This window comes from Oncorhynchus nerka, linkage group LG5 (genome assembly GCF_034236695.1).
Source record: "Oncorhynchus nerka isolate Pitt River linkage group LG5, Oner_Uvic_2.0, whole genome shotgun sequence".
Classification (NCBI taxonomy): Eukaryota; Metazoa; Chordata; class Actinopteri; order Salmoniformes; family Salmonidae; genus Oncorhynchus; species Oncorhynchus nerka.
The window spans coordinates 68,395,419-68,422,069 of record NC_088400.1 but is presented as its reverse complement, the minus strand read 5'-3'; the positions used below and the strand labels follow the sequence as shown (position 1 = coordinate 68,422,069).

At 50.1% G+C, this 26,651-nt stretch overlaps 1 protein-coding gene across 1 annotated transcript in view; it reads right to left on the bottom strand.

Moving 5' to 3' along the window:
* The window catches only part of LOC115129995 (BCL-6 corepressor-like), a 48,041-nt gene extending 22,852 nt beyond the window's left edge, over positions 1-25,189 (bottom strand). The window contains 12 exon segments of the mRNA XM_065018202.1: positions 904-1,206; positions 3,442-3,855; positions 14,068-14,260; positions 14,900-14,956; positions 18,029-18,640; positions 18,643-18,865; positions 18,867-21,180; positions 21,183-21,783; positions 23,052-23,084; positions 23,086-23,134; positions 24,896-24,955; positions 25,179-25,189. Coding sequence (XP_064874274.1) covers positions 904-1,206; positions 3,442-3,855; positions 14,068-14,260; positions 14,900-14,956; positions 18,029-18,640; positions 18,643-18,865; positions 18,867-21,180; positions 21,183-21,783; positions 23,052-23,084; positions 23,086-23,134; positions 24,896-24,955; positions 25,179-25,189 — 4,870 coding nt within the window.
* Positions 25,190-26,651: the final 1,462 nt, after the last annotated feature.

Below are 26,651 nucleotides of genomic sequence, written 5' to 3'. Positions count from 1 at the left end.
GAAGGAATGAACAGGTGACTAGCAGAAATAAATCAGAGATGCTAAATTGGAGACGCTGAGATGAGAAAGTGAGAGACAGAGGGGGAAAAAATACATTGGCTGGCGGAGAGAAAACCCCCAGGAAAAAGCAGAGAGAGAGAGAGAGAACTGCTGGTTGAACTACCAGTGTTATTAACGGTGGAATCTCACGCCTCATTATGCCCAGGCACGAGTTGCCACGGCGATATCGTTTAAGTGCCAGAGATAGGTAGTGGGAGAGAGAACGTTGTGTGAGAGAGAGCAAGAGAGAGAAGGAGAGAGGTACAAGCCGTCTGTCACCCAGACAACCACTAACATATCCCCAAAACGGCTGCCTACTGCCTTCGTTACCACACCAACACCTGGTGTTTCACGTTCACTGCTCAGCCCACTCCCCTAACCTCTGTTCTCTCTGTACCCCCGAAGGGAACATACAACACGTAGCCTACGCTAGCTAGCTGGCGACAGGCCAATCTTCAAGGTCATTTAGCCAAGGCAACACGCCCGTAGCCTACAGTGAAAAGGTGGAAAACGGGAGCAAAGCTCGTCCCCAAAATGTTTAACTAATAAAATAGGGGCAGTGAAATGTGCAGTGAAATACATTCAAGGTGCTGAATGCAGTGAGTGACTCAACGCTACAGCGCTGGAGTGGCTTTTATTGATGTTGAGTCAATAAAAGGTGGGGTTATTGTTCTTTATGGACAGTCGTAAAGAACATGATTATCATGCATTCCACATCCACACAGCTCAATGCCTCCGTGACTCAACTGAAAACTGTTGTCAACATCTGCCAGAAAGGATGGTTGGATGGATGATTATTATACGAAAACCCAAACTCTAGAAGACCCAAAATAAGCCATTTTTATCAACTTTGTTTTAACGTACCTCGCTCGATGTCGCCGTGACCAAACGTTTCATGGCACCAGGCGTGGCCGTTGACCTCTGACCTGCGTTTCAGGCTCCGGTCTTCCTGTGAGGCAACCTTCCTGTCTGTGACGCCAACCTCGGGGCACCCGTTGGGCAGGATCGTCGTCATGGCCATGCTTCCGTTGACCTCTGTCGACCTCTGGGTGGCGGCCTGCCATTGGCTGAGCTCCTGGGCGAGGCGGGGCTTGCTGAGTCGGAGGCCGGTCAGCTCGATACACACCTTGAGGTTCTTTAGTTCCTCTGGGACGGGCTCAGTGGGGCCTGGGGAGATGGACGACCAGAGGTTAAATCAACGTTTGGGAAACCAAGTCAGTCATTACATTTGGGTGGAAAAATCCAGTTGATCCTTTCCATATAAAGAGGCACGAATTGTAATGAAATGCGCTTGAATCTAATGAATTTAGTTGCATTGGAAGCTCAGCTAATAAAAGAAGTTAAACATTTGTTTTTAAATGAAAAGCTGTGCTGTTGTGAAAGAGCTCACCTCCAACCCCCTGTTAACAACAAATGGGAGCAATTCCACAGAGTTTTAAATAAAGTAGCGATTCTCAGAAGGTTATTTTGGGTTGAAACCAAACTGGTCTGTTTGTGAAGCACGACACCGCAGAGCCCCTTGACGAATCACAGCTGAGTGTGTGTGTTTGGTTTCGTGTAGGCAACTGAACACAAATCACACTACATGAAAAGACTGAGAAAGACACCACCACAAAAGAGAACGACAGAGGGAGAGAGTGAGAGAAGGAGTGAGAGAGCCCAGCCACATGAAAGCAGATGAATCCAGGCCGGGGAGAGAGTGATGACAGACAGGATGGGGGGATTCTCTTGTCACTGAGCGAGGGATGAGGAAGGAGGGAGAGAAAGAGGAAGGGAAGAATAATGGAGAGGTATATACACTGCTCAAAAAAATAAAGGGAACACTAAAATAACACATCCTAGATATGAATGAATGAAATATTCTTATTAAATACTTTTATCTTTACATAGTTGAATGTGCTGACAACAAAATTACATAAAAATTATCAATGGAAATCAAATGTATCAACCCATGGAGGTCTGGATTTGGAGTCACACTCAAAATTAAAGTGGAAAACCACACTACAGGCTGATCCAACTTTGATGTAATGTCCTTAAAACAAGTCAAAATGAGGCTCAGTAGTGTGTGTGGCCTCCACGTGCCTGTATGACCTCCCTACAATGCCTGGGCATGCTCCTGATGAGGTGGCGGATGGTCTCCCGAGGGATCTCCTCCCAGACGTGGACTAAAGCATCCGCCAACTCCTGGACAGTCTGTGGTGCAACGTGGCGTTGGTGGATGGAGCGAGACATGATGTCCCAGATGTGCTCAATTGGATTCAGGTCTGGGGAATGGTCCATAGCATCAATAGCATCAATGCCTTCCTCTTGCAGGAACTGCTGACACACTCCAGCCACATGAGGTCTAGCATTGTCTTGCATTAGGAGGAACGCAGGGCAAACCGCACCAGCATATGGTCTCACAAGGGGTCTGAGGTTCTCATCTCGGTACCTAATGGCAGTCAGGCTACCTCTGGCGAGCACATGGAGGGCTGTGCGGCCCCCCAATGAAATGCCACCCCACACCATGACTGACCCACCGCCAAACCGGTCATGCTGGAGGATGTTGCAGGCAGCAGAACGTTCTCCACGGCGTCTCCAGACTCTGTCACGTCTGTCACATGTGCTCAGTGTGAACCTGCTTTCATCTGTGAAGAGCACAGGGCGCCAGTGGCGAATTTGCCAATCTTGGTGTTCCCTGGCAAATGCCAAACGTCCTGCACGGTGTTGGGCTGTAAGCACAACCCCCACCTGTGGACGTCGGGCCCTCATACCACCCTCATGGAGTCTGTTTCTGACCGTTTGAGCAGACACATGCACATTTGTGGCCTGCTGGAGGTCATTTTGCAGGGCTCTGGCAGTGCTCCTCCTGCTCCTCCTTGCACAAAGGCGGAGGTAGCGGTCCTGCTGCTGGGTTGTTGCCCTCCTACGGCCTCCTCCACGTCTCCTGATGTACTGGCCTGTCTCCTGGTAACGCCTCCATGCTCTGGACACTACGCTGACAGACACAGCAAACCTTCTTGCCACGGCTCGCATTGACGTGCCATCCTGGATGAGCTGCAATACCTGAGCCACTTGTGTGGGTTGTAGACTCCGTCTCATTATACCACTAGAGTGAAAGCACCGCCAGCATTCAAAAGTGACCAAAACATCAGCCAGGAAGCATAGGAACTGAGAAGTGGTCTGTGGTCACCACCTGCAGAACCAGTCCTTTTTTGGGGGTGTCTTGCTAATTGCCTATAATTTCCACCTGTTGTCTATTCCATTTGCACAACAGCATGTGAAATTTATTGTCAATCAGTGTTGCTTCCTAAGTGGACAGTTTGATTTCACAGAATTGTGATTGACTTGGAGTTACATTGTGTTGTTTAAGTGTTCCCTTTATTTTTTTGAGCAGTGTAGATCCATGACGAGGGCCCTTACCGTTGGTTAGCCTGGCTCTTTTGGATGGAACGTCCATCGTCTCCTCCTTCTCCTCTTCTCTCTCATTTTCCTCCCGCTCTTTCCCCTGGCTGTCGGCCTGGAGTGGCTGGCACGGTTCCAGGGCATATGCGTGTTTCCTGCCAGGCACCGTTGTGGGCATGGAGGCTGGCATGGTGGACATGATGCCAGGGTTGGCATCCTTCTGAGCCAGCCTTTCCACTGGGGCCGTGGGCAGGCTGGCAGACCGCTCCCGTGGGAGCACACACACCCTCTCCTCTTTCTCCAGCATCATCCCCCTCTTCCTCTCCTCCAGGTCGGGGCCAGCCTGCTCCCTCTCTCTGGGTGGAAGGCCCTCAGTGTGTGGGCATCGCTGGAGAACAGGCACTCTGTTGTTGGGGCACGTCAGCTGCACACCTGCACACACACACACACAGAAGGGGGATAATCAAATACACTGAGAAGCACTCGAGAAACCACAGCACTCTCATCAAACTAAATCAGTTTAAAATGATGACTGCTGGTCCAGTCTCAAGACGAGGTAGAAAATACTCCCCACACAAACAGCAGCCACTAACCAGCCCAGCAACAACCCCTATGTTTGGCAGAGGCCCACCATGCTTTTCCCACACACAGAGGCAGCAAGAGAGGCAGCGAGGGAGAGAGGCAGCGAGAGAGAGAGAGAGAGAGAGGCAGCGAGAGAGAGAGGCAGAGAGAGAGAGAGGCAGCGAGAGAGAGAGAGGCAGCGAGAGAGAGAGAGGAAGCGAGAGAGAGGCAGAGAGAGAGAGGCAGTGAGAGAGAGAGGCAGCGAGAGAGAGAGAGAGAGGCAGAGAGAGAGAGAGAGAGGCAGCGAGAGAGAGAGAGGCAGTGAGAGAGAGAGAGAGGCAGAGAGAGAGGCAGAGAGAGAGAGAGCGAGAGAGAGAGGCAGCGAGAGAGAGAGAGAGGCAGCGAGAGAGAGAGAGAGAGGCAGCGAGAGAGAGAGAGAGAGGCAGCGAGAGAGAGAGAGAGAGAGAGAGGCAGAGAGAGAGGCAGAGAGAGAGAGGCAGCAGAGAGAGAGAGAGGCAGAGAGAGAGAGGCAGCGAGAGAGAGAGAGAGAGAGAGAGAGAGGCAGCGAGAGAGAGGGAGAAAGGCAGAGAGGGAGGCAGAGAGAGAGAGGCAGCGACAGGCAGAGAGAGAGAGGCAGCGAGAGAGAGAGAGAGAGAGAGAGGCAGCGAGAGAGAGAGAGAGAGAGAGAGAGAGAGAGAGAGAGAGAGAGAGAGAGAGAGAGAGAGAGAGAGAGAGAGAGAGAGAGAGAGAGGCAGAGAGAGAGGCAGAGAGAGAGAGGCAGAGAGAGAGAGGCAGCGAGAGAGAGAGAGAGAGAGAGAGAGGCAGCGAGAGAGAGGGAGAAAGGCAGAGAGAGGGAGGCAGAGAGAGAGAGGCAGCGACAGGCAGAGAGAGAGAGGGGCAGCGAGAGAGAGAGAGAGAGAGAGAGAGAGAGAGAGGCAGCGAGAGAGAGAGAGAGGCAGAGAGAGAGGGAGAAAGGCAGAGAGAGGGAGGCAGAGAGAGAGAGGCAGCAACAGGCAGAGAGAGAGAGGCAGCAGAGAGAGAGAGAGAGAGAGAGAGAGAGAGAGAGAGAGAGAGAGAGAGAGAGAGAGAGGCAGAGAAAGAGAGAGAGAGAATGGCAGAAGGAGAGAGAGGCAGAGAGAGAGAGAGAGAGGCAGCGAGAGAGAGAGGCAGAGAGAGAGAGAGAGAGGCAGCGAGAGAGAGAGGCAGAGAAAGAGAGAGAGGCAGAGAGAGAGAGAGCGAGCGACTGGGTCTTTCCGACTCCCTGGGCTCAAATTAGCTTCAAACATCAGCTCGGGCTGGCTTCCAGCTCTGCCCCCTATTCCCATCCACTGCTGCTTCCAGCTCTCTCTCTCCCCTTCTCTCTGCCCTCTCTCTTTCCCTCTGTCCTCTCTCCCCTTCTCTCTGCCCTCTCTCTTTCCCTCTGTCCTCTCTCCCCTTCTCTCTGCCCTCTCTCTTTTCCTCTGTCCTCTCTCCCCTTCTCTCTGCCCTCTCTCTTTCCTCTGTCCTCTCTCCCCTTCTCTCTGCCCTCTCTCTTTCCCTCTGTCCTCTCTCCCCTTCTCTCTGCCCTCTCTTTCCCTCTGTCCTCTCTGCCCTCTCTCTTTCCTCTGTCCTCTCTCCCCTTCTCTCTGCCCTCTCTCTTTCCCTCTGTCCTCTCTCCCCTTCTCTCTGCCCTCTCTCTTTCCCTCTGTCCTCTCTCCCCTTCTCTCTGCCCTCTCTCTTTCCCTCTGTCCTCTCTCCCCTTCTCTCTGCCCTCTCTCTTTCCCTCTGTCCTCTCTCCCCTTCTCTCTGCCCTCTCTCTTTCCCTCTGTCCTCTCTGCCCTCTCTCTTTCCCTCTGTCCTCTCTCCCCTTCTCTCTGCCCTCTCTCTTTCCCTCTGTCCTCTCTCCCCTTCTCTCTGCCCTCTCTCTTTCCCTCTGTCCTCTCTCCCCTTCTCTCTGCCCTCTCTCTTTCCCTCTGTCCTCTCTCCCTTCTCTCTGCCCTATCTCTTTCCCTCTGTCCTCTCTCCCCTTCTCTCTGCCCTCTCTCTTTCCCTCTGTCCTCTCTCCCCTTCTCTCTGCCCTCTCTCTTTCCCTCTGTCCTCTCTCCCCTTCTCTCTGCCCTCTCTCTTTCCCTCTGTCCTCTCTCCCCTTCTCTCTGCCCTCTCTCTTTCCCTCTGTCCTCTCTCCCCTTCTCTCTGCCCTCTCTCTTTCCTTCTGTCTTCTCTCCCCTTCTCTCTGCCCTCTCTCCCCTTCTCTCTGCCCTCTCTCCCCTTCTCTCTGCCCTCTCTCCCCTTCTCTCTGCCCTCTCTCTCTTTCCCTCTGTCCTCTCTGCCCTCTCTCTTTCCTTCTGTCTTCTCTCCCCTTCTCTCTGTCCTCTCTCCCCTTCTCTCTGCCCTCTCTCCCCTTCTCTCTGCCCTCTCTCTTTCCCTCTGTCCTCTCTCCCCTTCTCTCTGCCCTCTCTTTCCCCCTGTCCTATCCCTTTCCCTCTGTCCTCTCTCCCCTTCTCTCTGCCCTCTGCCTTTCCCTCTGTCCTCTCTCGCCATCTCTCTGCCCTCTCTCTTTCCCTCTGTCCTCTCTCACTTTTCCAGACCTCCCTCCCTCCTCTGCATGTCCGGGGCTGTAAAAGGCTCCTTGAGAATGCCTCCAGGCTATAAAGCAGCCGCTTGGATCAAAGGCAGCTGGTGGGGGTGTCTGCTCTCCATCGCCCGCTCTTTCTTTTTCCCCTTCCATCTTTCCACTCGCTTTCTCTCTCTCTTTCTCTGGCTGTAGCCCAGACCCTGGTTACATGCTGTGCTGCCTCACAGGGCTGCCGTTGTACTGGCCCTGCTCTGGGACACACACCCATCCCCCCAGGTCCTGTCCTGCCAGCGCCCCAAATATCTCTCCATCTGGCAAACAGCATCATATGACTCACGCCACTCCGCTCGGCACAGCGCGCACCCCATAATGACAGCGTCTGCGCCATGGCAACACGCCACCAAAGGGGGGTTCACCATGGCAACGCGTGCCACTGCGTGCGATGTCCACTGGTTTCCAAAACATCCAGAGAGGAAGTTCACCCATAACAGCTATATGCCGTGCACTATGTCATAACAGCTATATGCCCTGCACTATGCCATGACAGCTATATGCCCTGCACTATGTCATAACAGCTATATAACCTGCACTATGCCATGACAGCTATATGACCTGCACTATGCCATGACAGCTATATGACCTGCACTATGTCATAACAGCTATATGCCCTGCACTATGTCATAACAGCTATATGACCTGCACTATGTCATAACAGCTATATGACCTGCACTATGTCATAACAGCTATATGCCCTGCACTATGTCATAACAGCTATATGACCTGCACTATGTCATAACAGCTATATGACCTGCGCTATGTCATATCAGCTATATGCCCTGCACTGTCATAACAGCTATGCCATAACAGCTATATGCCCTGCACTATGTCATAACAGCTATATGACCTGCACTATACCATAAAAGCTATATGCCCTGCACTATGTCATAACAGCTATATGACCAGCACTATGTCATAACAGCTATATGACCTGCGCTATGTCATATCAGCTATATGTCCTGCACTATGTCATAACAGCTATGCCATAACAGCTATATGCCCTGCACTATGTCATAACAGCTATGCCATTACAGCTATATGCCCTGCACTATGTCATAACAGCTATATGACCTGCACTATGCCATAAAAGCTATATGCCCTGCACTATGTCATAACAGCTATGCCATAACAACTATATGCCCTGCACTATGGCATAACAGCTATGCCATAACAGCTATATGACCTGCACTATGCCATAACAGCTATATGCCGTGCACTATGTCATAACAGCTATATGACCTGCACTATGCCATAACAGCTATATGACGTGCACTATGCCATAACAACTATATGACGTGCACTATGCCATGACAGCTATATGACATGCACTATGCCATAACAGCTATATGCCCTGCACTATGTCATAACAGCTATGCCATAACAGCTATATGCCCTGCACTATGTCATAACAGTTATATGACCTGCACTATGTCATAAAAGCTATATGCCCTGCACTATGCCATAACAGCTATATGCCCTGCACTATGTCATAACAGCTATGCCATAACAACTATATGCCCTGCACTATGGCATAACAGCTATGCCATAACAGCTATATGACCTGCACTATGCCATAACAGCTATATGCCGTGCACTATGTCATAACAGCTATATGACCTGCACTATGCCATAACAGCTATATGACGTGCACTATGCCATAACAACTATATGACGTGCACTATGCCATGACAGCTATATGACATGCACTATGCCATAACAGCTATATGCCCTGCACTATGTCATAACAGCTATGCCATAACAGCTATATGCCCTGCACTATGTCATAACAGTTATATGACCTGCACTATGTCATAAAAGCTATATGCCCTGCACTATGCCATAACAGCTATATGCCCTGCACTATGTCATAACAGCTATGCCATAACAGCTATATGCCCTGCACTATGTCATAACAGTTATATGACCTGCACTATGTCATATCAGCTATATGACCAGCACTATGCCATAAAAGCTATCTGCCCTGCACTATGTCATAACAGCTATGCCATAACAGCTATATGCCCTGCACTATGTCATAACAGCTATGCCATAACAGCTATATGACCTGCACTATGTCATAACAGCTATATGACCTGCACTATGCCATAACAGCTATATGACCTGCACTATGTCATAACAGCTATATGACATGCACTATGTCATAACAGCTATATGCCCTGCACTATGCCATAAAAGCTATATGCCCTGCACTATGTCATAACAGCTATATGCCCTGCACTATGTCATAACAGCTATATGCCCTGCACGATGTCATAACAGCTATGCCATAACAGCTATATGCCCTGCACTATGTCATAACAGCTATATGACCTGCACTATGCCATAAAAGCTATATGCCCTGCACTATGTCATAAAAGCTATATGCCCTGCACTATGTCATAACAGCTATATGCCCTGCACTATGTCATAACAGCTATGCCATTACAGCTATATGCCCTGCACTATGTCATAACAGCTATATGACCTGCACTATGCCATAAAAGCTATATGCCCTGCACTATGTCATAACAGCTATGCCATAACAACTATATGCCCTGCACTATGGCATAACAGCTATGCCATAACAGCTATATGACCTGCACTATGTCATAACAGCTATATGCCCTGCACTATGTCATAACAGCTATATGCCCTGCACTATGTCATAACAGCTATGCCATTACAGCTATATGCCCTGCACTATGTCATAACAGCTATATGCCCTGCACTATGTCATAACAGCTATGCCATTACAGCTATATGCCCTGCACTATGTCATAACAGCTATATGACCTGCACTATGCCATAACAGCTATATGCCGTGCACTATGTCATAACAGCTATATGACCTGCACTATGCCATAACAGCTATATGCCCTGCACTATGCCATAAAAGCTATATGCCCTGCACTATGTCATAACAGCTATATGCCCTGCACTATGTCATAACAGCTATATGCCCTGCACGATGTCATAACAGCTATGCCCTAACAGCTATATGCCCTGCACTATGTCATAACAGCTATATGACCTGCACTATGCCATAAAAGCTATATGCCCTGCACTATGTCATAAAAGCTATATGCCCTGCACTATGTCATAACAGCTATATGCCCTGCACTATGTCATAACAGCTATGCCATTACAGCTATATGCCCTGCACTATGTCATAACAGCTATATGACCTGCACTATGCCATAAAAGCTATATGCCCTGCACTATGTCATAACAGCTATGCCATAACAACTATATGCCCTGCACTATGGCATAACAGCTATGCCATAACAGCTATATGACCTGCACTATGCCATAACAGCTATATGCCGTGCACTATGTCATAACAGCTATATGACCTGCACTATGCCATAACAGCTATATGACGTGCACTATGCCATAACAACTATATGACGTGCAATATGCCATGACAGCTATATGACATGCACTATGCCATAACAGCTATATGCCCTGCACTATGTCATAACAGCTATGCCATAACAGCTATATGACCTGCACTATGCCATAACAGCTATATGCCGTGCACTATGTCACAACAGCTATTTGACCTGCACTATGCCATAACAGCTATATGCCCTGCACTATGTCATAACAGCTATGCCATAACAGCTATATGCCCTGCACTATGTCATAACAGTTATATGACCTGCACTATGTCATAAAAGCTATATGCCCTGCACTATGCCATAACAGCTATATGCCCTGCACTATGTCATAACAGCTATGCCATAACAGCTATATGCCCTGCACTATGTCATAACAGCTATGCCATAACAGCTATATGACCTGCACTATGTCATAACAGCTATATGACCTGCACTATGCCATAAAAGCTATCTGCCCTGCACTATGTCATAACAGCTATGACATAACAGCTATATGACCTGCACTATGCCATAACAGCTATATGACCTGCACTATGTCATAACAGCTATATGACATGCACTATGTCATAACAGCTATATGCCCTGCACTATGCCATAAAAGCTATATGCCCTGCACTATGTCATAACATCTATATGCCCTGCACTATGTCATAACAGCTATATGCCCTGCACGATGTCATAACAGCTATGCCATAACAGCTATATGCCCTGCACTATGTCATAACAGCTATATGACCTGCACTATGCCATAAAAGCTATATGCCCTGCACTATGTCATAAAAGCTATATGCCCTGCACTATGTCATAACAGCTATATGCCCTGCACTATGTCATAACAGCTATGCCATTACAGCTATATGCCCTGCACTATGTCATAACAGCTATATGACCTGCACTATGCCATAAAAGCTATATGCCCTGTACTATGTCATAACAGCTATGCCATAACAACTATATGCCCTGCACTATGGCATAACAGCTATGCCATAACAGCTATATGACCTGCACTATGCCATAACAGCTATATGCCGTGCACTATGTCATAACAGCTATATGACCTGCACTATGCCATAACAGCTATATGACGTGCACTATGCCATAACAGCTATATGACCTGCACTATGCCATAAAAGCTATCTGCCCTGCACGATGTCATAACAGCTATGCCATAACAGCTATATGACCTGCACTATGCCATAACAGCTATATGCCGTGCACTATGTCACAACAGCTATTTGACCTGCACTATGCCATAACAGCTATATGCCCTGCACTATGTCATAACAGCTATGCCATAACAGCTATATGCCCTGCACTATGTCATAACAGTTATATGACCTGCACTATGTCATAAAAGCTATATGCCCTGCACTATGCCATAACAGCTATATGCCCTGCACTATGTCATAACAGCTATGCCATAACAGCTATATGCCCTGCACTATGTCATAACAGCTATGCCATAACAGCTATATGACCTGCACTATGTCATAACAGCTATATGACCTGCACTATGCCATAAAAGCTATCTGCCCTGCACTATGTCATAACAACTATGACATAACAGCTATATGACCTGCACTATGCCATAACAGCTATATGACCTGCACTATGTCATAACAGCTATATGACATGCACTATGTCATAACAGCTATATGCCCTGCACTATGCCATAAAAGCTATATGCCCTGCACTATGTCATAACAGCTATATGCCCTGCACTATGTCATAACAGCTATATGCCCTGCACGATGTCATAACAGCTATGCCATAACAGCTATATGCCCTGCACTATGTCATAACAGCTATATGACCTGCACTATGCCATAAAAGCTATATGCCCTGCACTATGTCATAACAGCTATGCCATAACAACTATATGCCCTGCACTATGGCATAACAGCTATGCCATAACAGCTATATGACCTGCACTATGCCATAACAGCTATATGCCGTGCACTATGCCATAACAACTATATGACGTGCACTATGCCATGACAGCTATATGACATGCACTATGCCATGACAGCTATATGCCCTGCACTATGTCATAACAGCTATGCCATAACAGCTATATGACCTGCACTATGCCATAACAGCTATATGCCGTGCACTATGTCACAACAGCTATTTGACCTGCACTATGCCATAACAGCTATATGCCCTGCACTATGTCATAACAGCTATGCCATAACAGCTATATGCCCTGCACTATGTCATAACAGTTATATGACCTGCACTATGTCATAAAAGCTATATGCCCTGCACTATGCCATAACAGCTATATGCCCTGCACTATGTCATAACAGCTATGCCATAACAGCTATATGACCTGCACTATGCCATAACAGCTATATGCCCTGCACTATGTCATAACAGTTATATGACCTGCACTATGTCATATCAGCTATATGACCAGCACTATGTCATAACAGCTATATGACCTGCGCTATGTCATATCAGCTATATGTCCTGCACTATGTCATAACAGCTATGCCATAACAGCTATATGCCCTGCACTATGTCATAACAGCTATATGACCTGCACTATGTCATAACAGCTATATGACATGCACTATGTCATAACAGCTATATGCCCTGCACTATGCCATAAAAGCTATATGCCCTGCACTATGTCATAACAGCTATATGCCCTGCACTATGTCATAACAGCTATATGCCCTGCACTATGTCATAACAGCTATGCCATAACAGCTATATGCCCTGCACTATGTCATAACAGCTATATGAACTGCACTATGCCATAAAAGCTATATGCCCTGCACTATGTCATAAAAGCTATATGCCCTGCACTATGTCATAACAGCTATATGCCCTGCACTATGTCATAACAGCTATGCCATAACAGCTATATGCCCTGCACTATGTCATAACAGTTATATGCCCTGCACTATGTCATAACAGCTATGCCATTACAGCTATATGCCCTGCACTATGTCATAACAGCTATATGACCTGCACTATGCCATAAAAGCTATATGCCCTGCACTATGTCATAACAGCTATGCCATAACAACTATATGCCCTGCACTATGGCATAACAGCTATGCCATAACAGCTATATGACCTGCACTATGTCATAACAGCTATATGACCAGCACTATGACATAACAACTATATGCCGTGCACTATGTCATAACAGCTATATGACCTGCACTATGCCATAACAGCTATATGACCTGCACTATGTCATAACAGCTATATGACCTGCACTATGCCGTAACAGCTATATGACCTGCACTATGTCATAACAGCTATATGCCCTGTACTATGTCATAACAGCTATATGACCTGCACTATGTCATAACAGCTATATGCCCTGCACTATGTCATAAGAGCTATATGTCCTGCACTATGTCATAACAGCTATATGATCTGCACTATGTCATAACAGCTATATGACCTGCACTATGTCATAACAGCTATATGCCCTGCACTATGTCATAACAGCTATATGACCTGCACTATGTCATAACAGCTATATGCCCTGCACTATGTCATAACAGCTATATGACCTGCACTATGTCATAACAGCTATATGACCTGCACTATGTCATAACAGCTATATGACCTGCACTATGTCATAACAGCTATATGACCTGCACTATGCTGTAAGAGCTATAACACACAGCGTGTTGAAATATCTTCCCCTAATATAGACTACAAATTCCTCTCCCACGCATTCTAATGGTGTGGCTTCATATGCAAAGCAGCTCCTGTTATGGAGGAAGGACAGGGAAGGGTTAAATATGAAGGCTGTTTTGTTACAATAGAGAGAGAAAAACCCCTCCGTCAGCCCTCATGAGGAAGGGAGAGAGAGGGGGAGGCTAGGCAGGTCGGGCGGATGTGTTTACCTCCCCGTATCCGCTGGTTACGAGCTGCTGCACCGTGTTACAGCTCTGGGGCTGTCCCTAGGCAGGGAGGAAGTACGCAGCAGCTCTTTGAGGTAGTGTGTGTGTGTGTGTGTGTGTGTGTGTGTGTGTGTGTGTGTGTGTGTGTGTGTGTGTGTGTGTGTGTGTGTGTATGTGGAGTGCTCCGGGTTCCTCTTACCGTCCTTCTCAGCCTCGTCTGTGAGGGCTGAGGCCCCTGGCCCCGTTCTGGCTGGGCCTTGGCAGCGCGCCCTGTCCTCTCTTCCATCTCCATCCCCCTCTCTCCGCTCACGCTGGCTGTCTGCCAAGTCCACCGCTGCCCCTCCTCCCTCCTTCTCCTTCAGTTCCAGCTCAGAGAAGCGCAGCATAGCACGCTACAGACACACACACACACACACACACAGTCATGAGACCGACCCTGCGCTGCTCTCTTTTTCTTTTTCTCTCTCTCTCTCTCTCTCGCTCTCTCCGCACGAGGCCTCTTTCCCTGCTCCTCTACTAAGGGTCTGCGTCCCCAAAGGCCAAAGTGACTTCCTTCTTCCTTCCCTTATTTCCTCCCTTCAGTTATGGTCTCCTTTCCGTCATCTGCACTGACGTGGATGCAAGAGCTGACAGGGTGAACGCCAGCCTCTGGAGAGATGTTTGTTATGTAGCCTAACCTTCACCTGTCAACTTGTTGTGAGATCAGATTAGTGCAGATTGAGGAAGGAGAGGGGACAAGGAAAGGAAGCCATTTTAGACTCTCTGTTGACTCTCTCTGTAGCCGTTCATGCTTTACAGTGAGGTCACCTCAACAACAGCTTAACAACATTGACATCAATAAAACAGTTATGGTCTGGTAACAGAACTCCATGCCTCTTGTCCACTTTTACTCCTGACTGGCTGTCTAACAGAAACACACAAAAACAACGACAGAAAAGCCTGATTCTTCTACTACGCTCCTGAAACCGCAAAAACCAAAATGAAAATAATAATTTGTCAAATTTTGGAATAAGAAGTGTAAATGAACTGACCTCACAGTAAGCAGCAGGTTGACTTAATTTACTGTCCTCTTGTGTTAAGCCTTCCATCTAAGTAATTGAATTAAACGGGTGCTCAATATTTTTGGCCAGTCATTTCAGTCATACAACTGTCATTTCAATGATATAGAAAACTGACATTCATTAATATTAAAACCCATCCTATTAACATCACACAGTTATGCATATGAATTGATTTAATAAACAAGTCAGAGTAGCAAGGTAAACAGAGGTGTGAATTAAGCAATAAGGCCCACGCTGGTGTGGTATATGGTCTATATACCACAGCTAAGGGCTGTTCTTATGCACGACGCAACACGGAGTGCCTGGATACAGCCCTTAACCGTGGTATATTGGCCATAAACCACAAACCCCCGAGGTGCCTAATTCACAAACCCCCGAGGTGCCTAATTGCTATTATAAACTGGTTACCAATGTAATTAGAGCAGTAAAAATACATGTTTTGCCATACCCGTGTTATACGGCTGTCAGCCAATCAGCATTCAGGGCTCAAACCACCCAATTTATAATAGCCTATAGATCAAATTCAATACAACAGGGTTTCTGACAGCCAAATGACAATCTAGAAGACATGAACACTGGAGCACACAATCTTGGGCGTCATAGAAACCTCCCTGTTGGGCTCCCATATAAAAAACATTAATTCAGTGGTAAATCAATGACCAGGCAGCAGAAGCAGAGGCTGAGGAATAGGGCTGAGGCTGGGAAATAGGGCTGGGAATAAGACTGGGATTGGGGAATGAGGCTGGGGAATAAGGCTGGGGTTGGGGAATGAGGCTGGGAATAAGACTGGGGTTGGGGAATGAGGCTGGGGAATAAGGCTGGGGTTGGGGAATGAGGCTGGGGAATAAGGCTGGGGTTGGGGAATAAGGCTGGGAATAAGACTTTGGTTGGGGAATGAGGCTGGGGTTGGGGAATGAAGCTGGGGAATAAGCCTGGGGTTGGGGAATGAGGCTGGGGAATAAGACTGTGGTTGGGGAATGAGGCTGGAGAATGAGGCTGGGGTTGGGGAATGAGGCTGGGGAATAAGCCTGGGGTTGGGGAATGAGGCTGGGGAATAAGCCTAGGTTTGGGGAATGAGGCTGGGGAATAAGGCTGGGGTTGGGGAATGAAGCTGGGGAATAAGCCTGGGGTTGGGGAATGAAGCTGGGGAATAAGCCTGGGGTTGGGGAATGAGGCTGGGGTTGGGGAACGAGGCTGGGGAATAAGGCTGGGGAATAAGGCTGGGGTTGGGGAATGAGGTTGGGGCATAAGGCTGGGGAATAGGGCTGGGGAATGAGGCTGGGGAATAAGGCTGGGGAATAGGGCTGGGGTTGGGGAAGGAGGCTGGGGAATGAGGTTGGGGCATAAGGCTGGGGAATAGGGCTGGGGTTGGGGAATGAAGTTGGGGAATGAGGCTGGGGAATAAGGCTGGGGAATAAGGCTGGGGTTGGGGAATGAGGCTGGGGAATAAGCCTGGGGTTGGGGAATGAGGCTGGGGTTGGGGAATGAAGCTGGGGAATAAGCCTGGGGTTGGGGAATGAAGCTGGGGAATAAGCCTGGGGTTGGGGAATGAGGCTGGGGTTGGGGAATGAGGCTGGGGAATAAGGCTGGGGAATAAGCCTGGGGTTGGGGAATGAGGCTGGGGTTGGGGAATGAGGTTGGGGCATAAGGCTGGGGAATAGGGCTGGGGTTGGAAATGAGGCTGGGGAATGAGGCTGGGGAATGAAGCTGGGGTTGGGGAATGAGGCTGGGGTTGGGGAATGAGGCTGGGGAATAAGGCTGGGGAATAAGGCTGGGGTTGGGGAATGAGGTTGGGGCATAAGGCTGGGGAATAGGGCTGGGGTTGGGGAATGAGGCTGGGGAATGAGGCTGGGGAATGAGGCTGGGGAATAGGGCTGGGGTTGGGGAATAGGGCTGGGGTTGGGGAATGGGGCTGGGGAATGAGGTTGGGGCATAAGGCTGGGGAATAGGGCTGGGGAATGAGGTTGGGGCATAAGGCTGGGGAATAAGGCCGGGGAATAGGGCTGGGGTTGGGGAATGGGGTTGGGGAATGAGGCTGGGGAATAGGGCTGGGGTTGGGGAATGGGGTTGGGGAATGAGGCTGGGGAATAAGGCCGGGGAATAGGGCTGGGGTTGGGGCGAGAGCCGCTCTAGTTGCATGGCTGTGTTGAGTCGGTTTAGCAGAGGTTGGGCTGCTAGCGGGCGCTAATCTCCACCGTCGGAGAAGGACTGGGAATTGGCCAGGATTCCACTAGAGCAGAGCTGAGAGAGCCAGGCTGTCTCTGCACCCCAGCGCTCAGCCAACAGAGCTAGGGGGAGGAGGATGGGGGAGAGGGGGAGGGGAGGTTAACAGAGTATAATTTGAGGACAGAGGAGCCTTTTGGGGACTGGGAGAAGGGAGGGGGCTGGCTGCTCTACCTCTATCCCTCCCCTCCTTCAGCACCATCTATCCCCCCATCCCCAGGCCTCACCTGCAGGTTAACAATAGCCCGTGGCTGTAAGAGCCCGACAGGCCGCCATGGCACACACACACACACACACTCAGCCAGCAGCTTAGCTTCTGCCTGGCTGAGCAGCGCGGGAACACACACACACACACACAGCGTGTTGTGTTCACTCGCTCTCTCTGCGAACTAAAACACCAGCGCAGTGGAGGGCAGCTCCACGGGCTCATAGCGTGGGCGGGGGTGAGGGAGGCGGGAGGATTACAGGAAGGGAGGGAGGGAGACAGAGCGGAGGCAAGGCAACGGCCAACAGTAATTATACTGGAGCTTGTGGAGACGGGGCTTGGCAGGGCAGGGGGGCTGATACAGAGCAGAGAGCTTCGTACTTCCAACTCCACTGCTCTCTATAGACCACCATCTCCTTTAGATCTGCCCAGTGAAACCTGACTGGCTGAAATCTTAGAAAGACCCATCCTATCAGTCTTCCTTATGGTCCAAACTGCTAAAACACCAGATGAAAGTCATCATCAAATCCCAAATCTTGATTTTCAATCAGGTGTGTTTTTCCTGGGTTGGAACAAAAGCCAACACATACTGCTTCGCTGTAGGAACCAGGAAAGGAGATGATTTTAAAGACTTTAAAAGGGTTAGGTATGTATGTGTTCTGGGAGATTACCTGCAGTGCCCGCTGCTCTCTGCTCAGCTTGCTGGAGTCGGCGTACAGCTCGGTGGTGACACACTTGATGCGGTCACCAACGTAGCCAGAGGAGTTAGCGATGCGCTTGGCCAGGCTGGACCTCCTGGCCCTGGGGCAGCCTTGGTCGTCGTACTCCTCACCCTCGTGGGACTCTGTGTCCGTGTGCATGTCCTTGTCCAGGTCCGAGTAGTGGTCCATGGTCCTTTCATTCCTAAACCCAGATTCGTTCAAGGTGCGTTCCCTAGGAGAGTGGTCTGCGGAGGTGCGGTCCTCGCAAGAGCGGACCCTACATGTAAGATCCACACGTGTACGGTCCCAAGAGCTGCGGTCCTTAAAAGTACAGTCCTCATGCGTATGGTCCCAGAAACTGCGGTCCCCAGAACTACGGTCCACAGAGGTGTGGTCCTCAAAAGTACAGTCCCTGCTCTTAAGGCCCTCTAAAGATTGGTCTCTACGGTTCAAAGAGGTGCGGTCTCCAGAAGTTCTTGCACAGCGAAGGGTCTGCTCTTCTGGCAGGTCAGAGATGGGGCTGCTTTCTGCAGGGCTGGGGCTGTCCTCCTCATGTCTGGGGAAAGGGCAGGGGGAGAGGGAGGGGGCTCAGGACGGAGGGAGGAAGGGTGGAAGCCCAGCCACAGCTGGCTGCGTTGCTGCTGCTCTGCCTGCCTGTGGGCCTGGCCTGGCCTGAGTTCAACAGCCTGGCCGGTACGGAGCATGTGCTGGAGCTCTGCCTCTCTCCCCTCGTTTCTCCCGATACTCCCACTACCCACAGGTTTGGAAGGGTCTCCTCTCTTAGCGCATGGAGATACAGCTTTGGTCAGGAGAGTCGCTGTCCCCATCGTCTTGGATTAAATCGATACAGACTATCTCCTCTCTAGCTCCCGCCAGGGGCTTGTGGTTGAGGCTCTTTGAGCCCAGGCATGTGGACCTGTCGGTCTCTCTGTCCCCCCTGCGGGTGTGTTTAGTGTCTGGGGCCTGGGTCTTGTAGGCCGGGGCAGAGTCCTCGTGGTGCTGCCAAATCTTCTCCTTGGGCCTGGACCGGGGCTCCTGCAGGCGCTCGCTGGTCTTGAGGTCCAAGCCTGTGTGGGGCGAGGACATGAGGGGGTGGACCATCTCCTGGGAGTCATGGAAGGTCAGGTAGTCCCCGTGGCTGGGGGGGATGCCGTACGGGAGGCCGTGCTTGGGGGGCAGGCGGGGTGGGTACAGGCTGCTGCTGCCCAGCAGAACAGGGTGGGGGTACACTGGGCCTTTGCCTGGCATGGGCATGTGGGGCATGGACATGCTCTCCTGGACTGAGTAGGGCAGGTATCTGTTAGCGTAGGCTAGGCTAGGGGGAAGATAGCCGTCACTCTGGGGGAGGTAGAGTTGGCTAGGGGGGTGGCCGGACGGATGGCTGTTGTCGGACGGATGGCTGTTGTCTAAGTGGGGCGGCTGCTGGGGTTTGAAGGGCATCTCCTGAGCCTCTGGTTTCTTGAGGGGTTTCAATGGCTTCCCAGAAGAGGGATGGCTGCCCACTCTGTTGGAAGAAGGAGCTGTCTCAGAGTAGTTGGGGGAGGATCTTGGCCAATCACCGTTGACCTTGGGAGAGGCGGAGGCAGAGGACGGTCGGCTCCCAGAAGGGGCTACCACAGCTGGGACATGGCTGGGGGCGACAGCCCCATCGACCTCACCTATCCTGGGACAGGAAGAGCTTCGCTGCTGCTGTGAAGACAAGTTCTCCAGGTTTTTATGTTTGATGACGGAGGGGTCTTTGTTGTGGTTGGTGTCTGAGCTGGAGCTGTCGTGGACCGGGGTCGAGCTGGGCACCACCCAGGAGGAGCGTAAAGTGCTAATGATCTCAGGCCTCTCAGAGGTTTTGGAGGAAGCCCCTGACGGGGAGAGGGTCTCTTTGAGGAGCTCCCGGCTGGGGGGTAAGCCGTATCGAGCCGCGGGCGAGTAGCCCAGCTTAGCCAAGGCCTCTAGTTTTGGGGGGAATCCGTTGGGGGAGCCTTCCAACTCCAGGATTTTGGCTGACAAATCCAGAGGCTTGTCCGCAGGGTCTTTGGCAGGAGCCTGTAGTACTGCTGGTCTATCAGAGGACAATGTCTTTAAAGGGGACTGGCTCCGCTTCCTTTCCCCATTCCTCTCCACATTCCTGTGCTCTGAGCTGCTGCCCTGCTCTTTAGCTTTGTGGGTGTTGCTGCCGGACCTCACCGGGGAGCGGTGCTCAGAGGACATGCTGCTCATGTAGAAAGGATGGGAGGTGGTGGTGGTGGAGGAGCAGGGAGGGCTTCTGAACAGTGACTTCTGGATGTCCAAAGTGCTGTTGTCTATGAGAGGAGAGGGGGGAGGGACTGAGGTCTGGGGAGGGTGGGGGGCTGTGCGGGGGGACTGCATTATAAGTGCTTGGGTGGAGTCCACTGGTAGGCTGCTGCTAATGCCAGTCCCAGCACTACTACTGCTACTACTGGTAATACTGCTACTGTTGTGAATGCTGCTGCTGCCAGAGCTCTTACTAGAGGAAGTCCGGCTGAGCTTACTACTACTGCTGCTGCTGTTGTTGTTGTGCTGCCTGTCACTATGGGACTGGGGTTGGGACTGGGGCTGCCTGTCTCTACTGTGTGATTGGTGATGGGGTTGGGACTGGGACTGCCTGTCACTATGGGACTGGGGTTGGGACTGGGGCTGCCTGTCACTATGTGACTGGTGATGGGGTTGGGACTGGGGCTGCCTGTCACTATGTGACTGGTGATGGGGTTGGGACTGGGGCTGCCTGTCACTATGTGACTGGTGATGGGGTTGGGACTGGGACTGCCTGTCACTATGTGACTGGTGATGGGGTTGGGACTGGGGCTGCCTGTCACTATGTGACTGGTGATGGGGTTGGGACTGGGGCTGCCTGTCACTATGTGACTGGTGATGGGGTTGGGACTGGGGCTGCCTGTCACTATGTGACTGGTGATGGGGTTGGGACTGGGGCTGCCTGTCACTATGTGACTGGTGATGGGGTTGGGACTGCTGGTGGGCCTGGTGCTGCTGGTGAAGCTGGGACCCATAGGGGGAGGCCTCATGGTGAATCCGGGGCCCCAGGCCCTGCATCGGGGAGAGGGTGTTGGGGACCACCGTGGCCATGGGGATCCTCATAGGAGGGGCCAGGGGGAGGAGATGGGGGCCGGGGGGTACGGGGGCATGTAGAAGAGGCGCTCTGCCCCAGCAGCGCTACCCCCCGCCCCTCCACACAGGGACTGGTAGGCCAGGTGCTGGGGCAGGTAGGGTGAGGGCTGGGACAGGAACGAGGCCTTGTACATGTTGAGGGCTGCGTATTTGGAGGAGTCCAGGAAGGGGTACAGTCCGGGGTCCGCGTACGGGTTTACTGCCCAGGGAAGTCGCAGGAAGCCGTTGCTGCCGTTGAGGCCCAGTTCAGAGGGTTTATCTCCAGGCCCCACACGCCGCTCCATTCCCAGGCCCTCCCCTCCTCCACCAGGCCTCTGCAACCCAGGGGGAGAGCTCTTATACAGACCCACATAACCGTTACCAGGCTTCCTGCCATCCAAGGTCAACCCTTCGGGTTTGTAGACTAGGTCGTAGCCCAGGGGCAAGGAGGAGACCCCCTCTCTGGCTTTTTCGGAGGCGGACAAGGTGCGGATGCCCGGGTAGACCATCCCTCCGTGGACGCGGAGGCTCTCCCTCATCAGGCTGCTACGGTCCATGCCCAGGGCAGCTAGCGGGTTCATTCTGCAAGCAGCACTCGCATCCACCTGCAACAAGACAACACACAACGCCAAAGAGAGGGATGAGAGACTGAGCCTTATAGCACTAAAGGGATGATGTTCTCATTTATACACGTTTATGGTTTCTCAGCATACTGTGGAGTCCTACTAGACAAGCTCTTGTGATATTACATTAGAGAATATTAAAGTGAATTAACTCACTTTTGGAAATATAATAAGTTGAATTTCCCCTCAATAAAAATAGATCCACTATCAACTTTTAAAGCTGTAGTAAGACCCTCTTAAACAGTTAACACAAATCAAGAGACCACTAGCCGGAGACGTGGGTATATTTTGTAGAATTTCCATTAGGAGCACATTAGTAATACATCTCCATTAATCAAGCACGGGGGGATTCATTTAACAGAGAGCTCCATTTTAAAATGCCCTGTCTCCATACTGTAACCACAACACTTAAGAACACGTCTCCGGACCCACTCTACAACAAGGGAAAGTCAAGGTCATTGGAGAGACGCCACACAAGCAGCAGAATTTGGAGCCTTGCTTTGCAAATGGCACCTTATTCCCTATTTAGAGCACTACTCTGGTCAAAAGTAGTGCACTATATAGGGAATAGGGTGCCATTTGGATTGAATCCTTGCTCTATCTGGCTCTTGTAAGAGGGAAGCGCTAGCTGCATCTGATTCCTAACAGGGGAAGAGAAGCCTTTGAGGCAGCCAGGCAAATGACATGTATCAGTCTGATCCATCATCACTAGCAGGGGGATGCATGTCTACCTGGATTGCTGATGTACCGCTACAGTAGACCAGCCCTCTGTTCTACTCCCACAGACCAAACCATAACTGGGTTCAAACAGTATTGGTTTTTATTCAAATACTTCAGCTGCACTTGATTGAGCCTGCCTGGCGCAATGGCACCAATGAAATCGTTCCAAAAGTGCACATTTTCACCCAACTCGTACTGCAAGGCAGGCTCAATCAAACACTCAAAGTATTTGAGAGATAGCTAAATACTATTTGGACAGAGCGAGTCCATGACAGAGTAGAGTACTGATGCCAGGAAGTGGATTAATTGGGTTTCCTGCCAGAGCACGGTACGATACGGGGGCAGGTGTTTGATTCATCTCCTATTGGATCAACTGCAGGACCCATTTAGAAATGATTGCAGGCAGCCCAGTGGAGGAGTAGCTACACCACAGTAATCCTACATCCAAATGAAAACCAAAGCCCTTGTGGAGGGCTCTTCCAGGTCTGCCATACACTACATTACAGAGAGGGCTTCATATCGGAGCTTACCATGCTTTGTGTGATGTGGTGGTTCCTGGATGGTTAGATCCACATGGGTAGTCTGCCTCCCACCATCCCTCACTGGTACAATCCTGTCAAGAAAAATACAGAACGAATGTGTGTTACCATCAATCAATCAATCAAATTTATAAAGCCCTTTTTACATCAGCACATGTCACAAAAGGCTTATACAGAAACCCAGCCTAAAACCCCAAAGAGCAAGCAATGCAGAAAAGCAGTGGCTAGGAAAAAAGTGCTTAGAAAGGCAGGAACCTGGAGAGCGCGCGACGAAGAGCGCTAGACTGAGTCAAAACAGCAGGTGACAAGAAATAAAATATACAACTATCGGAACTAAGACTACAAATAATTGATGTTGGCACAAGATGGAGAGAGTTGGAGCATAACTAACTAAATGATGTCGGTATGTGTATTGTTAAGAAAAGAAAATCTTTGAACAAAAAAAGAGAGAGAGAGAGGAAGAAACCGAGAGAGAGAGAGAGAGGAAGAAACCGAGAGAGAGAGAGAGAGAGAGACAGAGAAAGAAACCGAGAGAGGAAGAAACCGAGAGAGCGAGAGAGAGAGAGAGAGAGAGAGAGAGAGAGAGAGGAAGAAACCGAGAGAGGAAGAAACCGAGAGAGAGAGAGAGAGAGAGAGAGAGAGAGAGAGAGGAAGAAACCGAGAGAGAGAGAGAGAGGAAGAAACCGAGAGAGAGAGAGAGAGAGAGAGAGCGGAAGAAACCGAGAGAGAGAGAGAGGAAGAAACCGAGAGAGAGAGAGAGGAAGAAACCGAGAGAGAGAGAAGAAACCGAGATAGAGAGGAAGAAACCGAGAGAGAGAGAGAGAGAGAGAGAGAGAGAGAGAGAGAGAGAGAGAGAGAGAGAGAGAGGAAGAAACCGAGAGAGAGAGGAAGAAACCGAGAGAGAGAGAGGAAGAAACCGAGAGAGAGAGAGGAAGAAACCGAGAGAGAGAGGAAGAAACCAAGAGAGAGAGAGAGAGAGAGAGAGAGAGAGAGAGAGAGAGAGAGAGAAAGAAACCGAGAGAGAGAGAGGAAGAAACAGAGAGAGGAAGAAACCGAGAGAGAGAGAGAGAGAGAGAGGAAGAAACAGAGAGAGAGAGGAAGAAACCGAGAGAGAGAGAGAGAGAGGAAGAAACCGAGAGAGAGAGGAAGAAACCGAGAGAGAGAGGAAGAAACCGAGAGAGAGGAAGAAACCGAGAGAGAGAGAGAAGAAACCGAGAGAGAGAGAGGAAGAAACCGAGAGAGAGAGAGAGAGAGGAAGAAACCGAGAGAGAGAGAGAGAGAGAGAGAGGAAGAAACCGAGAGAGAGAGAGAGAGACAGAGAGAGGAAGAAACCGAGAGAAAGAAACCGAGAGAGAGAGAGAGAAAGAAACCGAGAGAGAGAGAGAGAGAGAGAGAGAGGAAGAAACCAAGAGAGAGGAAGAAACCGAGAGAGAGAGAGGTAGACACCGAGAGAGAGAGGAAGAAACCGAGAGAGAGAGAGGAAGAAACTGAGAGAGAGAGGAAGAAATCGGGAGAGAGAGAGGAAGAAACCGAGAGAGAGAGGAAGAAACCGGGAGAGAGGAAGAAACCGCAGGTCCGGGACAAGGTAGCACGTCCAGTGAACAGATCAATTTCTTGGACTAATCAAATCTTAGCAAATGTAAAGCATCTATGGTATAGCAATTTGATATTTCCGTTTGGGATCACGGAGCCAGAGCAATGATAACAAATGCCTCCTCTCAGCTCGTCTCCTAGGCAGAACATAACTCATAATCCAACGGCCCCAGTGGCTTTCATCTGTCACAGGGAAATGCTCGCCATGCTCTGACAAAGAGTCAATCACCTTGCTGCCTCACCTGGGCTTTCCAGCCACACAGCTTGCTGCCTCACCGGGGCTTTCCAGCCACTCAGCTCGGCTGCGACATAAAAAGGAGAGGGGGCCTTGGGCAGGAGATGACATACACAAACACACACCAGACGCATACCACACATACACACACACACAGTCACCCGCTATTGATGGGTTTACAGACGTGAGATTTCAATAATGCAGGCCTGCCCTTATCTCCAGCCATTGAAGGAGGGGGGAGAGGGGGGAGAGAGTGGCCATTTTCATCCATCAAACTGTCCCCACCTCACGCTTCCTCCATGCTCCCCTCTGGCTCGCTGCTTTCGTCATTTGCATAGCAACATTGCAGCTACGAAACAACATTACCATTGCCAAGCAACCTGAACAAAGAAATGGGGCAAAAACAACGTGTCAAGGGGACTTCCAACGTTTTAGATGTATGCAAATTCCCACATGTGGATTGGGGGCAAATTCTGGTGGAATAAAAGTCTCCTTAGAAAGTTCCAGTTCATCACTTCAGGTGACAATCAACAAAGTAAAGGATGGAAGTATGTGCACAACTTAGATACTGCAGCAGCAATACACACACAGAGTACCAGTCAACAGCAATACACACACAGAGTACCAGTCAACAGCAATACACACACAGAGTACCAGTCAACAGCAATACACACACAGAGTACCAGTCAACAGCAATACACACACAGAGTACCAGTCAACAGCAATACACACACAGAGTACCAGTCAACAGCAATACACACAGAGTACCAGTCAACAGCAATACACACACAGAGTACCAGTCAACAGCAATACACACACAGAGTACCAGTCAACAGCAATACACACACAGAGTACCAGTCAACAGCAATACACACACAGAGTACCAGTCAACAGCAATACACACACAGAGTACCAGTCAACAGCAATACACACACAGAGTACCAGTCAACAGCAATACACACACAGAGTACCAGTCAACAGCAATACACACACAGAGTACCAGTCAACAGCAATAAACACACAGAGTACCAGTCAACAGCAATACACACACAGAGTACCAGTCAGAAGCCTACCCCGGACAACGCTGGGCCATACCCCGGACAACGCTGGGCCAAATGTGAGCAGTCCAATGGGACTCCCAACTGAGCTACAGAGAACCATGGTCGACCAACTGAGCCACAGAGGACCATGCTCGACCAACTGAGCTACAGGGGACCATGCTCGACCAACTGAGCTACAGAGGACCATGCTCGACCAACTGAGCTACAGGGGACCATGCTCGACCAACTGAGCTACAGGGGACCATGCTCGACCAACTGAGCTACAGAGGACCATGCTCGACCAACTGAGCTACAGGGGACCATGCTCGACCAACTGAGCTACAGGGGACCATGCTCGACCAACTGAGCTACAGAGGACCATGCTCGACCAACTGAGCTACAGGGGACCATGCTCGACCAACAGAGGACCATGCTCGTCTAACTGAGCTACAGAGGACCATGCTGGACCAACTGAGCTACAGAGGAACATAGAAGACGAATACCTGTCTTTTGAACAAAATACATTATAATGTACTGTAATAACAGTCCTATTAGCCATTAGCACATTCATCAAATTGATACACTCTGGACCTCAGATCACACACAACGTAGGACCATGCCTGGACAATTCCAATGGTCTCGCATCACTCCTACAACCAAATCCCTCACCTATTCCTTATAGACATCACATTCACTGCAACCATTAAATAATTTCCAGTTCTG